Raw genomic sequence first — 15778 nt, forward strand, 5'->3', positions numbered from 1 at the left:
GGGTTATGTGAGGAATACAAATGCTCCTGAAAATGCTTCCCATTTCATCTGAGCTATCATTCCTTCCTATGCTCCCTCCTCTGCATTAATTCTCCCTTTGTTTTTGGCTGCCTGTTGCTGAAATCTGGTCATCTTAAGACAGAGGCTTTCTCACAATTTTAGCAAACTGAGCCAGGTATGCAAGGGGAAATTGTTTATTCAGGAGTGTCTTCCAGCAGGAAGCAAAGAACAGGAGCTAATTTGCCTGCGGAAGGGGAAAAGAGCTGTCAGATACAGGGAAGACACCATATTATTGAGATCTTAAGTTTGTAGTTAACAGAGCTTGAATAAAAGCACGACCAAAACCACGTATCAGCTCAGAGGATGGGGAGAGCCTGGGCCTCTGCTGAGCCTCCCTACGCAGGCCAGAAAGCAAGCTGTTTTCAGCACTGGTATAAAGTCACTGTGCTTGAATCGCCAAGTGCTGGTATAAAAGCAGCATGAGACTCTTTCAAATGCCTTGTAGTTTTAATGAACTAAGCCTCATAACATCGTTGAAAGCTAGGCAAGCCAGATTCTCCTCTCGAAGAAGGAAAGCACAGACATTTTAACCTGCAATTTGAAAAAGAATGATCTGAAAATGGCCACAGCTTCCTCACGCGCTCTGCTCCCACCAGATTCCCATAAATCATGTTGACTGGAAATGACTTTGTTCGTTTTGGAGAGCTCAGTGAGGGTAGGGGTGTTTTAATCAAGTTTGGATATTGTCAGGACGCCAAGCTAAGTGTAAAATGAAGTTTGTCCTCCTTTACATCCCTAGCTCTGACAGCAAAGGAGTCAGAGGCGGAAGGGAAGATGTTCAGAGCGGGGTGTACTGGTGATGGTGCGAGAACCTGCAAGTCGGTGCAGCCAAAGGCCACTGACTTTTCCTGTAGCCAGTGGCACAGAAAGGAGACATCATTAGTGTCCTGTCGATTTTGATTTCATTCATCCAAATAACCAGGCAATTTCTATGGGGGGGGAGGGAACTTCAGGGCCAAGTCTAAACCTCAAATACACATCTGAACCCCTAATGAGAGACCTTTGCTGCTCTGCATCATGTCCTTCAGACACACAGGTTCTTCACACCTCCGGCTTCGGCAAGCGAGTGGGTGCTCCTCAAAGAAATCTGAGAAAGTGTAAAATCCCCTTTCAAGAAGCTTGTTCAAGGTTCGTATCTGAGCAATTAGCACCCAATTACTCCCAGCTGTTCCCTGCTCTCACCACAGTGCGGGTCAAAGGGACCAGCTGTAGTGCTACAGCTACTTCTGTTGGGATATGACTTTAAGGAGAGTGGAAACATCAGCAAGGGAGAGAGTATGTGTCTGCCCAAGGCTGGCTTACAGGGCTAACTCTTCAGAAAGTGGACTCAGATAGGAAGGATCTCTAGTATTCATTTCACTGTCTTTAATCAGCCACCTGATTAAAGGTGGTAAGCAGGAGATGCATGAGCTTTGATCCTTTAGAAGGCGTGTCTACCTGGGGGTTTCCAGGGACATTTAAGTTTCCCACTGTGATTTTCTATGTCATTTAAGTTCTTCTTCCAGACACGCTTACTCCCCTGCACTTGTACATTACGTTTGTTACTAGTTGAGGTCTGAGCTTCAAGGTCCACAGGAAGTGGTGCTTGGGAAATGGCTGCCCTAGCTGGTGCGTCCTGGGGTGCCCCCTTCTCAGCGGCAGCGCTTCCACGACTAACGTTATACAGCACGTGCCGTGGCAGCTTCTCGGTGTGGGTTACCCACTCCTTCATGCAGTCTAGAACGATGGGGATGAGGCTCACCACACCTCCATAGTGATTCTTTGCTTCATCACAGCTCAGGTGATTCACAACATCATGGGGGTATCTGCGGGACAGAAGGAACCAATTGACAGAACAGTCCCAGCAATGGAGCCCTTGGTGAGCCCACAGAGTCACCCTGAGGCCCTCAGGGAACAGCAGAAATGCACAAGCAGCCTTTTCCCCAAAACAAAAAGGCACGGATGGAATTGCATATTGAGAAATGAGTCCTGCCAAACACACCATCGTGGCTGTCGGGCTGTGTCTGAAGAGTTCAGGAGCATGTACAGACACTTGCCCCACAGAAATTAGCTACACGCAGAGCAGGAACAGGAGGAAGGAGGAGGTAAACTGCCTGAGCATTGCATGGGCCTGCAGGGTACTAACCTGCTCGAGTGTGCCCTTCCATGCACCAGTAGAAAGAACAAATAAGCAAACCAACCCCCTGTTTGTGAATGGGGGCTGGCAATATTTTCCCAACAGCTGGAATAGTAAACTGGGTAGCACCTTGTACCCTCACTAAAGCCAGACACATGTTGTAACAGAACTGATGGAGGAGTCAGGTGGGAATATGCATTCTTGTGACAGTCCCCCGGCACTGACAATCGCCTCAAAGAAACTAAGCTGATGGAGAGACCTACTTAGCTCGGATGATGCTCAGATTGTTGCTGTGGCTAAGGAGCAGCTTGCACCTCTCCAAAATACCATCGGTTACGTTGTTACCAGAATGCAGAGTTTCCAGCCTCTGGCAGAGCTTGCTCAGATCGTTGCAGATGCTTAGGAACATGTTGAGGATACGCCTGTCCGTGGAATTGTTACAGTGATGCTCCATGTAGGACTGTACCTGTAGAGCGCAACACGGGGAAAGACAGAGTTGTGCACGTTAAATTATTTTTAACTTATGCTGCAAAGTTGCTTAGGTTAGTGATGAGACGCTGCTTTCTCTTGTGACTCTGCAGGCATGAAACTATGGCAACTGCACCACAGCAGCAGGTAGAGCATGCCTGAGATGTTTGCTTGTCATTCACCATGACTGAGGATGTCTGGGGTGATGGCTCTGCCTGTCAGCACACCAGTGAGCCTTCCTCCCTCTTTGAAGAAGTGTAGGAGTACCGCAGCCAAACACACAGCTCTGCTGCCAGCGCTGCAGAAACAGGTTGAGTGTGAGAGGAGTTTTCTGTCTGCTCTGAGCAGGGCACCCTCTGCCACTGCCACGGTCTCCAAGGCAGAGCAGGGTGGGAGGCGAGGGCAGCGACCAAACTGGGGCTGGTTTTGGAGTAACAGTGTGGGTGCGTTTGCACATATCTGCGTTCTTTTTGGTTCTGTGTTTGGCACTGCTAGATGTGACTGCAAGCTAAACCCATTTAGTCTAAATTGTCCTTACAAACCTGTTATAGCACTGATATTCCCTCTTTGCCTTGAGCATTTTTGTTACTGAGAGTGAATGGCATTACATGGTGAAACGCTATGCCAGGAGATTAAGTATCTTCTCCAAAGAAATTACGGGTACTTCAGACACGAGTGGTCAGAATATAAAACACCGAGTGGCTGGTTGGCAGTTATAGGTGGACTCTAACACCTTCAGTGCTTTCTGTAAAATTTCAAGACAAAAACGAAGTAGCTGTTCCAACATCGGTACAGTTCCTGCATACAGAAAAGCCATGCTATGTGCCTGGGCAAATCCTCAGCAGGTTTTTAAGAAAAATAAAAAATTACCCCTAAGGGTCCCTTTCCACTACAGATTCCTCCTTCCCCACTGTTCGCTGAGCGTTGTGTCCTTGTGAGCGGCAGGATTTTCTATTGCTGCTGTGAGCAGAAATAGTCCTAAAGAGAATAGCATTTTAGCCTGGATGTTCACCGATGGGGTAACAGGACTTCTTTTTGTCCACATCAACAACAGACTTAATGCACCTGCGTAACGGGGATGGGGACCAGGCCTACAGGAAGAGCAGCCTGCAAGGGCTGCCCAGCTCTGCATCTGCCAACTGCTGCTGAGCAGCCGAGGTGCAGCCGTGGGAGCTCACAGACAGCCCCTGCGCTGGGCCGAGGTCGTGACTGCAGCCAGGCTCTGCAGTGCGAGGACTCACTGGGTGATTTGAATCTCTGGCTGAAGCAATAACAAAGAGCTTGTCTCACAAAACCTCTTGGGATTCGACTTTATATCCTTCTCCATGTAGAAGTCTTTAAGGAGCTGTTGCCATTGCCTGACCGTGGTGTGCTCTTCAACCTTTCCACCTTACTAGGCTCTCCTCTTTTCTCTGAGAAATGTCATCACTCAAGGCTAAAAAAGCTACCATGTACAGCTTTTAGGGTTTAGAAATGCAGCCATGTTCAAATGCAGTATCGTTTTTTCTCTGCAGTGTTTATATTTACATGCAAAGAAAGCTGGCAGTCAAGTCAGCTGTAGGCTGAGACCACACCTATTTTTGTATTTGTTGCTTTTATTCTTGTGCCCTCCCATGCAAAACTAAAAACAGGGTTGGGCTGTTTCAGGAGAAGGGTAGTGAAATAAAACTGTTGTCTGTTTTTGTCCCCAGTGACCTGTCTGTGGTAGTGGTTCAGTTCCTGCACAACGCATCACCAGTACGTGCTGCACCAAGTACTCCCCAGTACTTGCTCTTTTCCCTTTCCCGTCCTCCCCCGGGGTAAGGTGGCTATACCCTCAGGGCTACCCGTGCAGTAGTTTGCCACCACTAATTTCACATGTTACTGTATCACAAATGATGCCGTGGATCAATGTAATTGCTGAAGTTGTTACCTACAAGGTTTCACCCCCACAACAAGCAGGTCTTCCACTTCTGCTAAGAAGCAGAGTCCAAGTTGGCTCAGTGCCACTGAAATACTGGCACTTCTAAAACAGCATAACGTTATACAAAATCTCAGTGCCCATTTTTGGAAAAAATGGTTTAGCGTAATCTGTCACAATCTTCAGTGTTACGAGCAAAGCCCGTATATTAGAGAGAGTCAACCCTTAGAAAAGACAACCAGCTCACTTCTGTGCCCTAATCCTAATAACAGCTTGGCTTTCACTCTGGCTTTGGCATCCGTCTGGGTTTTGTGCCTGGGTTCTGCTGTCTCACATCCGCAATTCTAATTTTATTTAGAATTTTCTTCCCCCTCTGTCTGCAGGTGGTCCAAGTTCTTCGCACTACTTAAAACATCCCATGTTATAAAAATTCCAAGACAATTCACTTACCAGCCCCGAAAACCCCTAGCCCACCTGGGACTTTCAGCCTTCAATCCATCATCCTACCTCTGTAACACAGCCATTATTTTTAATAAGCACTATAGAAAGATACAGCAGCACCAATACCAGTGGGAAGAGGCGAGCATGCTGGTTACTACAAGTTAAGGATTACAGATTCCATGTGTGGCTGGGGAAGGAGGGTTGGTTTGATTGTTTTCTTGTACCCTGTATTTCTGGCTATGCCTCAGTGGCAAAATGATGGTGTTAAACTAAATCATGAAGTGATGCTCAGCAATAAAATTCCTTCTTTGTAAATGGCAAGGCCTAACATAGGTATTTCTCTCCCCTACTTAATCTTTTGCCACTGGTGTGCAGAGTTATACACAGATGTTACTAGAGAGTTTTTGTGCATCTTCCCTTAGTAAAAACATTTATTCGTCCCCGAACTAGGCCCAAGCAAGCGACGCCACTGCGTTGGTCCCTGTTCTCATTGGCAGAAAACCTTGTGCCGAACGCTTCGTACCTGGCTGATGCTTGCCACAGGTCTGATCGTGTCGTGTGCGTTCTCTCGGGTGTGTTGCAGCGCTCCGATAAACGTAAACTGCTGCTGCAGGAAGAGCTTGTAGTTCTGCTCTATGTTCCTTAGAGCCTCCTTTGCCTCATTCATGTTTTCCCCCTCCTGGATTTTGGGAGAGAAGGAGAGAAAGGAAGGTAGTTTTTAGAAATGGTGCAATTCTACATACGTAACTCTATCTTTCAGCTGAGTTGGAATTGTGTATGTTAGTGGAAAACTTAAAAAAAAAAAAAAAAAGAAGAAGAAAAGAGAAGATATGTTGTGTCAAAGCTCTGCAGTCCCAGAGCCCCAAACAGTAAGTCAATGAGGTAGTAATGATGCTGCAAAAAGAGGTAGAGAACCCAGAGGGGACCACTGACAATCAGATGCCATAAACCCTAGTGGGTCTATTGTGAACATAATGCGGCGATGCATCAAACACAGTGCCGTGAAAGGGCCGAAGGGAGAGATGCCTTCTCTTACCCGCTGTAAAACTATTGCCCAGGCGGCTTAAAAACTCTGACATTACCTGAAGCCAGCTGGGCAGGCTGTATATCGTGGGGGAGCTGGGGAGGCCGGGGGGCGCGGTGAGACCCCGTCCCTGCCCGCCCGAGGGGCCCTGGCGCTCTGGGGGAAGCCTTCCCCGCCGCCCCACTGCCCGGGGAACCACCGCCCCTCCCAAGCCCCCCCCCCCGCTGCCCGGGGAACCACCGCCCCCCCCCCCCCCGAAACCCCGTCCCGCTGCCCGGGGAACTACCGCCCCCCCCCGAAGCTCCGTCCCGCTGCCAGCCATACGGTCCCTACCGGCCGGTGCAGCCCGGCGGGCGGACCGGGGCAGCGGGGTACCCCCGCCGAGAGGAGACGGGACGGGGCGGGCGGCGGCTGAGCGGCCTCCCCCGGGGCGCTCCGCCATGTCCCGCCGCTACGCCGTCTCCGTGGCAACCGCGCCGCCGTCTCCTTGGCAACGGCGCTGCCGTCGCGAATCCCCACCCCGGGGCGGGGTCTTTCCGTGTCGCGGGGTGATGACGCGCTCCTCAGCAACGCAGCGCCGCGGCGGGGCTGGTTGCTAGGGGCGGCCATGGACGCCTCCGCCCGGCCCTGGCCACCGCCGCTGGGCGCCTACGCGGAGGAGCGGGAGCTCTTCCGGCTCCTGCAGGTGAACGGGCCGCTCCCGCCCCAGGGGCACCGCGGGGACCCCCCACACACATACCCCCACACCCCCTCTCCGGGGTCCGAGCGCGGGCGGTGAGGGGCACCCGCGCCCGCCGGCCTGGCCCCGGGCGGGCCCCGCTCTCCTCAGGGCCTCCTCACGGCCCCCGCCGGTCTGCCCGGGGGAGGCCCCGGCCCGCCCGGGGGAGGCCCCGGCCCGGGGAGGCCCTGGGAAGGCTCGTATGGGATCCCCCAGTGGCCGGTACCGGGCGCCTCTGGAAAGGCGCGGGGGGATGTTGCCGTGTCAGGAGGCGCACCGGCCGAGGGCTGTCTTAATTAATTAACTTATTTTAATAATAACCTGGCAATTGCAAGGGTTTATACGTGTCAATTTTTGCGGGAGAAAGCGGCAGCCTGTGGAAGGAAGGTGTTGAGTCCCCAAAGGAAAGGCAGGCTTGGCAGGACGGAGGAGGAGGAGGCGGCAGTAACAAATGAAGCGCAGGAAAAGCTGAGGTGCTGAAGGGTTTTGCCTTTCCTGAGGCAGGGGCTGGGGCGGTGAGCGGGCCCTGCAGCCTGCTTGTCAGCGTTATCCGATTAAAATTGGTTCTCCCCGAGTTCCTGCTGCTGTTGAGGTTTTTCTGTGGAGATGTTGTGTCGAAAATAAAGAGAAGTACACTTCTAACACCGTTGTGATTTCAGTAAATAGCAAGAATGGTTTCCCGTTCTGTTCTTTAAGTTTGGAAAAAGCCCTTTTGATGAGGTTTGTGTGAGGGACTAAATATTCCTGTGCTGTTCTGTTATGAGAACTTGTCAGAAAGACTCCCCCTGTGTGCCGGGGCTAACTCTTCTCATAACTCGAATTTGTGTGTTACAAGGCCTTTTTACCTTTCCAGATCTAACTGGAAAGCACAGAAATGCTTAATTTTCTTTCCGTTTTTTTTCTGCTCTTTTCTTTTTCTCACGTAACATCAAGTCTATTTAGTATAAACGAGTGTCACATAGTATTTGTGGGGTTTTTATGAAAATACTGTGTTTAGCATGCCATGAGGCATTGAATGCAGCTGCAGGTCCTCGTATAAAATGCTTCTGGGCTTTACTCAGAGTGGTGTTTTCTCTTCATGCTTTGGTTTTATTGTAGCAACATGATGGTACAAACACACACAGCTTGAAGTTATTGTCCTAAACTTAAACATTTACAAACTCCAAAATGTGAAACTTAAAACATGAGACCCAAACCCTGAGCCTCCCCCCCGGATTAACAGAGTTGCTCGTTTAAAATTAAACTGGATAGAATAAAGCACGTGTGTAAGTGCTGGTAAGACTTGGGCACGAAATAGTGAAAGTAGCAATCATTGGCATCCTGAACAATTTTGAATCGTAACAAGACCAAATGATCTAGATTTGTTATTTTTAAAGCTGCTGCTAATTATAGTGCCAAATTCAGATTTCTTCATTTCAATAAATGCTGCTGGAAAATAATACTTTTAAAATTAACTTCCAATAAAAATAAAAATTTTATACTTTATGCTATGTGCTACCTAGACCTGGAAGCATCAAAACTTGCATATGAAACAGTTTATAAACAAAATTGAGTGTTTGAATTATTCTAATGAAGTGGATGAAGCAGAAAAGGGAAATAGGCCACTCTAATAAAAGACAACCAATTGGTTAGAGTATAAAATTTTATGGAATATACCAACTTCATAGAATTTACTTGCAAATATTAGAGTGTTATGACTGATTTTTAGAAAAAGACATCCTATTCCAGCACGAGCATTTCAGTAGGCAATCTGAGCTAGAACATTAGTTGCTGTTTGATGTTTAGTTTTAATTACAGAATTCTTGGCTGTGCTGAAATGTCTTGTTAGAAAATCTATGGAGTTGGTGTTTCTCAGTGTTACTCCCTTCTCTCTGTAAAGCTGCCATCCTTGCTGAAATCAGCGGAAGATCCCCACTGCTACTGGTGGGAGCTGAAGCAAGGCCCTGTATAACCTAAAACATTTAATATGAAAATGGGCTCCAAAGTAGACATTCAAGGAAATGCTTTAAGCCTTTTCCTCCTTCCCCCCCCCCCCTTACTTTCCATGTAGGAGGAAGACTAGCACAGTTACAAGAGTGAGATTTGCTGCTTTTGTGGGTTTGATTGGTTGTTGGTTTTGCGTGTTTTCTGCAGGTCTTTTCTGTTCTGCAGTCCTCCAGGCAAGTCAGAAGCTTGTGGGAATGTGCTTTAGAGGGAGGTTTAACTTGCCCTGCAGAGATACTAATTTAAGTTGACTCTGTTTTCAAAACTCCTTGCGTGGTTTTTATGTCAGTTCTGATTCACTTGTTATCAACATGAGGCTCCAGGTGGTCTATAAGATACATATAGACACAAAATCTTTCTGGTGTCTATATGTATCATAAATAAGCTAAAGCAAATAGGTTATATTTTTATTGGCAATTTTCTCACCGTGCTTTACATCAGTTTTTCAGCATCTAAAATATGTTTCATAGTTTCAATTTTGTCTGTGAAAGGGGCCTTAAGAAAATAAATAAGCATTTAAGATCCTCATTGTAACATTACTGTAAAAATGCAATAGATCGTGACTGCATAGCTATGTTAAATTTTCCTCTGGCTTTGTCCTATTTATTTTCAGAACATGCTTGAAGAACTGTTAATTCATAAGCCAGATGATCCCATTCAGTATATGATAAACCATTTAAAGCAAAACAACGACGATGGTAAGTGAAAATTGAGACACCATAAATAGTTCAATTCCATATCTGTAAACAGCTGCTTGGAAGCTGCGCTTCAGTTGGCAAATGATGGATTAAACTTTTCAGACTGTGTCTTGAGGGAAAAAAAAAAGAAAAAGGTGAGCATTTTGGAATAGTTATAGGTAAGATGCTTCTAATTTCTTTTTTTAGTGGGTAATCTAATAAAAAATGCACTTTAACAGTTATAACAATGAAACCCTCTAAGGGAATAACAAAGAGTTCTAGTGTATCAATTATTAATGCGTTCTGTGCCCCATCTGATATTTCCTGTTGTCTTTAAGCTCGCTAATTACTCCTTTTGTCAGGTGTAAATTTGGTTTCCTATTCTACCTGGGCTGGCAGATTCTCTGTTTTTTTGATTAGTTAGTTACTAGAGGCTGTTAATGAGTTCCACTGCTCAGTGGCATCTCGGATGAAGGAACAGTGAGCATGCCTAATTGTATGTATAACAAAACCTGGTAAATTGAATAGGAAGTCTATTCTGCACAATAAAAGCATGTACACTCAATCAAATTATTTGATTTACAAACCGTTCACCCTTAGGCAGATTATATCTGGATATGCACAACTGAACTATAATTTTTGTTCTGCATGAGCTGTCAGGGATAGCTGGTGTCATGTTGCTTTGATGTTTCTTTAAAACCATAGTAAACCATTATGAAAGTCCTGCTGCAGCATCAATGAAATCATTATCACTGGAGGTGCTGTGAGCTCTTAGTGGTGGTGATCAGATGGATGTTGATTGAAATGCTGCTAAATATAAAAAAACCCACCATCAAATCCTGCAAATTGTGTCCAGCCTTTTCTGATGCGGGCAGCATGGGTAATCAATCTGTTTTATAGACCCACGGAAAATACGCAGAAGAATTTCATGCAGTTTGATAGAATGCTGATAAAATTTCTTCACATTGAGCTAACATTTGTCCTTAAGCCCCACAGTATTATTTGAGCGGAATTAGGCAGGTTTCCATTTCATGACTTCAGTACTTGGAGGCTAAAGATAGAACTACAGCAGTTGTTTGTCAGAGGAAAGATGCTGTCTGGTTTTGGTCTGGAAAAACCTATTAGGAAAGGGAAGCAACTCCAATTAAAATTAAAGCCTAAATGTTGTTTTAAGAATAAATTATACGGAAAATAATGTAACAGAAATCTGTAGCAGAGTTGATTTTACTTTTTGATCATGGCGGAAGGTGCTGACTATTTAGAAGAAAAAAAACCTTATTAGAGCCATCAGTAAAGTGATGAATTTTCATGATCCTGCCTTGCTAGACAGTTTTAGCCCTAGAGAAAATTTCAAACAGAGATGTGTGGAAAAGAAGCATTGCATCTATCCCAGGTGTGAAGTTAGAAAACCTTTTTAATTATAATAGGATCTAAAGTACTCTTAAAAATATAAACAAGTCTAATGATGATTATAGCTTACAACTGTCTTGAAAATCTCGTAGGTCAGATGTGTGGCTAAGTGTTAGTGCTTAAGGCTCTGTACTATTTTTCTTTCATGTGATCCTTCTAAAGGCCTTAAAGGCCCATATGAAGACTGATAATTCTTTCATATACAAAGGTGCTAGTCTTCTACATTGTATCTTGCTTTGTACTGATAAAAATGCTTTCAGGATCCAAGTGGCATTTCTGTGAATTCTTCCTTTACAGTCAAACCTCTGAAGAAATGTAAAAAAGTTCTGCAAGAATGTCATGTACTATGTGCTCTTCCTGTTTGACAAAGGATTTCTCTTACAAGTTAAGCAAATTTTGTCACATTCATGTTAATCATAGAATCTTTTGGACTTAAATGGAACTCAGTGAGTCCAGCTGTTCTTTTGTGCCATTCCAGGTTGAATTTTGTTATTATCAAAATCATTGTTGAATGTTAAAACCTACTTTACTTGGAAGAGTAAATCCTGTAAGATCTCATCAAGACTAAACATGGAATGAAATATGATTTGTTACTGAAGAAAAAGGCATTTTCTAGATTTCTTTTTTCCTGACTTTGTTTAACTCCTGGTTCAGACCTCTGGTATTAAATACTGACTATCTGCTGATTGGAGGGGGTTAAACATTACATACAGTGGTGTCCTGGTTGTGCCCTTGTGTCATATGTTTAGGGAGAATGCTTTAGAGGAGCCTTACAAGTGTGCAAATGAGTAAATCAGTGAATTACACTGCCCCATCTGCTGCCAGCCACTAAGCAGAGAGAAAAACAGATTTAGTACAAAGTGAGCATTTACAGTAGCCCTGGGCAATATTAAAGCATGATATGGTGTATATAATGGTATGTTTCGTTTTTTATCAAACGTTTGTCCAAGAAAGCTGTGTATTAAAGCTTCAATACCTAAGGGTTTTCTTGTGAATTTTAAATCATGCTCCTAGTTAAACCTCAAAAGGATCTGTGGATGGAAAGGTTTTTTGATTTTCTTTGAAGTGGTTTGAAGAAGTTGATTAGTGTTGGCACCCGAGCACTCTTTTATGACGCTGTTTATAAATAATTCCTAAGTACCGGGCTGGAGTTTCAAGGTGTTAGATTAAAAAAAAAAAACCCTAGGATTTAATCACATTACATTTGAAAGAAATTAGGTGATAAAAACAGCTGATGTATCCTTTTAAAGTATTTTTCTACATTGTGTACTAGTTCTGTTGCACTTGCAAGAACCAATAAGGGGGGAGTTTTTCTTAAACCTTCCAAGTCAGATAACTTTGTAAAGATGAATCTGTAATTTGGGTTTCATGTATGTTTAAAAATTGCACCTGCCCAATATCTGTTAAGTGCATGGAAGGCCTCATAAAAATACATTTCACATCCTTCCCCGCCTGCTGCCATCAGACACTCTATCTCCCTTGGTTCTCAACAGCTGAAGAGGTTTTAGGTGAGTAGGTCTCTCCTCTGTTTTGACCTATGTTACTCCCAGTAAATACTCATCAGTCCCTTCTGTATATAATCTGGTTTGGTTTGTTTTTCTCCCTGAGGTTTAGGGAAAAAAAAAAACATCAAAGATGTTAATATAAAATGACAGCTCAAGAGATTGCAGCCCAAGGTGTGTTCACAGAAAAAGTTCCAAATACTTTCTGAAGAGTTACTCCATTTTCCCTTGTTTGTCTTGCCTCTAATTCATTCCCAATGAAGCTTACAGCGGTAACGCCTCTTGCATTGTCTGTAGGCATTAGATTAAGAATTCCTCAGCACTGGGATGCATTTTTCCCACCTTGCCCCCTCAGGGGAAGGAGGGGGACATGCAGTAGAGAAACATGAGGTACAGAGATGAAGAGAATTAATGACAACTAGAAAGATTGAAGGTAGCTGTCAAAAAGGGTAGAGAGACAGTGCTTAATTTTGCAATATCTAAATCTTCTCTGAACCCTGACACAACCTATTTAGCTGAAACTAAAAAGTGACATTGCACTTTTTGTGATAAGGTCCAAAAGCTTTGCCAAAGTAAAAGGTATTTTTAGTACCATACTGGGTAAGAGAAATGAGAGTTGATCTCAAGAATTCCTGTCCAATCTCAACCATTCTATGATTACGATAATAGTCACTTTTAAATAATCTTGTCCTGCATGTACAAGCTCAAATATTTTTTCGTCACAAAATGTATTAGGTCTAAATCAATGTTTTGGGAATAAAAGTTAAACTCAGATAAGGAAATGTTTGTATCGTGCTGTGGTTCACCCACTAAACTATCCATGTGTTTAAATTTTAAATACATATATATATATATGCATGCTTAAGTGGCATGTTTAGTCAGAGTATTAAATCTCATTGACCATGGAGATTAAAGGAAGAACCAGCCTTCACTGACTTAGTGTTTCCCCTTTTTTCCCCCCTGCAGATCCCAGTCCTGAAGTTTCCATTCAGGCAGATTTCCATCTGAAATAATTGTTTCATTGTGATCACATTTATATTATACAATGCAATAGTGGGAAACTGGGTGGGATTTTTGCTGTTCTGCATCTTGACATTCACACGTTCTTGTTTCATAGCTCCAAGAGTTTGTGTACTTGGCCCACCTGCTTCTGGGAAAACTACAGTTGTAAGTATGCTACCTTCAGTGTTGTAATGCTGCCCAGTTAGCTTTTTACTTCCTATGTATGCCTCTCTGTTACACTACAACTTAAATGGAAATGTTCAAGTGAGCTCTGAAAGAACTTGCTTGGGCAGTGGTAGTGATACTGCTGTCATGCAACAGAATTCTACCTGCCTTTTTTTCCCAGCTTTTTAGCAGGACTAATTAATCTGGGAGGGCTACCATAGTTACACATTTGTGGTATTCCCATATTGTGGATTGCTTCATCTGCATGGCCAGTTGTCTACCATGTCCACTGGTACCACTTAACTGGTCTTGTCAAAGTGGTATGTGAACCACAGAGAAAGCTGACCACAGAAACTTTGCAGATGATGGTGGTGTGTGCATGCTAGGAAGGAAGCTTTCTTCTTTAAAAATCTGTGCTATAGTACAGTAGATGAAAAAGACCTTATTCAAAGCTGTAGACTCTTGAACATCTTTATAAGAAACTGCTTCAAGTTACACAGATAGTCTGTTTACTTAAATGAAAGGCTAGGAAAACGCTCTGTCTTTCTGCAGCCTTCTGAAAAAATGCTTCATTTTTTTTCCAAATATTTTGACCTGTATTTTTTTTTCTTCTTCCCTCAGGCAATGTGGCTTTGTAAACATTTGGATGCCATACGTGTATCTCAGGAGACTTTGTTATTCAAGGAAATACTAGCGCTGACAAAGGAAGCAAAGGCGTATCAAGAAAGAAAACAGGTGTGTAAGAGGGTATAATTATAGTAGTTCTCATGTCACTGGAGGAGGAATTATATGGCATTCCAATCATTTCCACTGCTATGAATTGAGCAGATAAGAGTAAAGGTTCTTATACCTATGGTGGTTTGTACATTGGTTTGTGTGGATGTAGGTACAGGGTCTTTCAGAGAAGAAGGGTAACCTCTGCTAGATAAGAAGACATGAACAAAGATAAAGATGTGTGAAAGCATAGAATAGGGGCAGGGGAGGAAGACAATGTAAAGTAATGGAGGTCTTGAAAACATTAACCTTAGACATGAGCAACAGAATTGAGAGAAGTCCAGGTATGCACCATACTATTTAAAGAATGGTCATTATATTGTTAAACAAAGCATCTTCTATTTCAGCATGTTTGATAATCTCTATAAAATAAGCATTAATCTCTGAGGTCTCCCTCAGTACAAAATGCTCTGGAAAATATGTTCACAAAGAACTTTTTTTTGATCTGACAGAGCTACTTAGTTGTGCACGCTTGATTTCTTTGTAGCACAACACAAATGACTGACTTAGTGTATTAACTCAAAAGCAGTATGACAATCCACAGTTATTGAAAACCCTAGAAGCTCTCAAGCTGAGGCAATAGCAACTGACTCAGGAAATTGTTCAGATCTTGGGTTGATGTGCTCTACCCAACTCCGAGTACCCTGTTTGCTCCAGACAGGTTTTTTAATCCATTTGTGCTTCATTGTGGGCCTCCTAACTGATGTTCAAAGGAGTTGGTCGGAAGAACGTTTTTTCCAGATGTCATGACTCACAGAATTAGTTGATCAGCAATGTGATGGCCTTGTTGTTAAAGGCTAGTGACAAGTAGATTGGGGAAAAAATGTTGAAAGAATATCCTGAATACACAGAAGCATCTCTGCTTCTGATTCCTGCCCTTTTAGCTGATTCTTTTCTCCAGATGTCAAGGTGATCCATGAGTGATAGGATGGAGGAAGTCTGGTTTTCTGTGACTCTCTCTAGCAACTCCAGCAGTCTGAGTTTCTCTTTTTTCCGTCATCACCTGTTTTCATAAAAATTGAAGGAATTTCATTTCTGTGAGAGTTCCATGCTGCTGCTAAATTTGAATGAAATTGGCCAACAGATTCATAATTTGCTGAGATGGTAGATGGTGTGGTACATAGATGAATTTTTTTTCCTTAAAAAATTAGGCTGAAAATAGGGTGGTGTTTATTACAATGAAGTAGTGAATGAAGTTTGGAGATGCCTTGAGTAACATTCTTAAGGGTCTGAGAGGAAAGAGTTCACTGAACTCACTGAACTTACTGGCAAAAAGGTTTGCTTTCGGCTGAGATGACAGAAAGTGATTCTTATTGAGAATATGTACTTTGAAATCTTCATTCTAATTATTAAAGATTGTTTTGCTAGATTCATAAATTTCAACTTAGAGGGGGAGAATTTAAAACAAAAATTCCCTTTGGTTTAATTACTGTAATTATTAACATATTTCAGACTATACAGATGCACTTTCAAGGGTGTCCTGTTGGGCTTATTTGATTCAAAAAGATGGATGGTGTGGAAGATGAAAGTCAAAAATG

The 15778-nt window shown here is 43.6% G+C and overlaps 2 protein-coding genes across 3 annotated transcripts in view; one reads left to right on the plus strand and one right to left on the minus strand.

The window, feature by feature from the left end:
• Window positions 1-51: 51 nt before the first annotated feature.
• Window positions 52-6468, minus strand: SPACA9 (sperm acrosome associated 9). Its single transcript, XM_064468896.1, has 4 exons — window positions 6343-6468; window positions 5509-5664; window positions 2440-2642; window positions 52-1865 (listed from the first exon to the last, which is right to left on the minus strand). The coding sequence occupies exons 2-4, from the start codon at window positions 5650-5652 to the stop codon at window positions 1481-1483; spliced, it is 732 nt and encodes a 243-aa protein (XP_064324966.1). The 5' UTR covers window positions 5653-5664; window positions 6343-6468; the 3' UTR covers window positions 52-1480.
• A 104-nt stretch (window positions 6469-6572) lies between these two features.
• AK8 (adenylate kinase 8) overlaps window positions 6573-15778 on the plus strand; it is a 72943-nt gene continuing 63737 nt past the window's right edge. For both annotated transcript variants that reach the window (XM_064468799.1, XM_064468800.1), the window contains exons 1-4: window positions 6573-6694; window positions 9324-9408; window positions 13417-13466; window positions 14088-14201. In XM_064468799.1, the coding sequence (XP_064324869.1) occupies window positions 6617-6694; window positions 9324-9408; window positions 13417-13466; window positions 14088-14201 (327 nt within the window). In that variant the 5' untranslated portion in view covers window positions 6573-6616. The remainder of the gene's footprint in view (window positions 6695-9323; window positions 9409-13416; window positions 13467-14087; window positions 14202-15778) is intronic.

This window comes from Phalacrocorax carbo, chromosome 18 (assembly GCF_963921805.1).
Source record: "Phalacrocorax carbo chromosome 18, bPhaCar2.1, whole genome shotgun sequence".
Classification (NCBI taxonomy): domain Eukaryota; kingdom Metazoa; phylum Chordata; class Aves; order Suliformes; family Phalacrocoracidae; genus Phalacrocorax; species Phalacrocorax carbo.

Excerpts from the sequence above, each read along its gene's own strand:
- SPACA9 (XM_064468896.1), bottom strand. The coding sequence starts at position 5,652 with ATGAATGAGGCAAAGGAGGCTCTAAGGAACATAGAGCAGAACTACAAG. Across the intron at positions 2,643-5,508 it reads CTGTGGCAAGCATCAGCCAG|GTACAGTCCTACATGGAGCA; the intron begins GTACGAAGCGTT and ends TGCGCTCTACAG. Across the intron at positions 1,866-2,439 it reads CTGAGCATCATCCGAGCTAA|ATACCCCCATGATGTTGTGA; the intron begins GTAGGTCTCTCC and ends TCTGTCCCGCAG.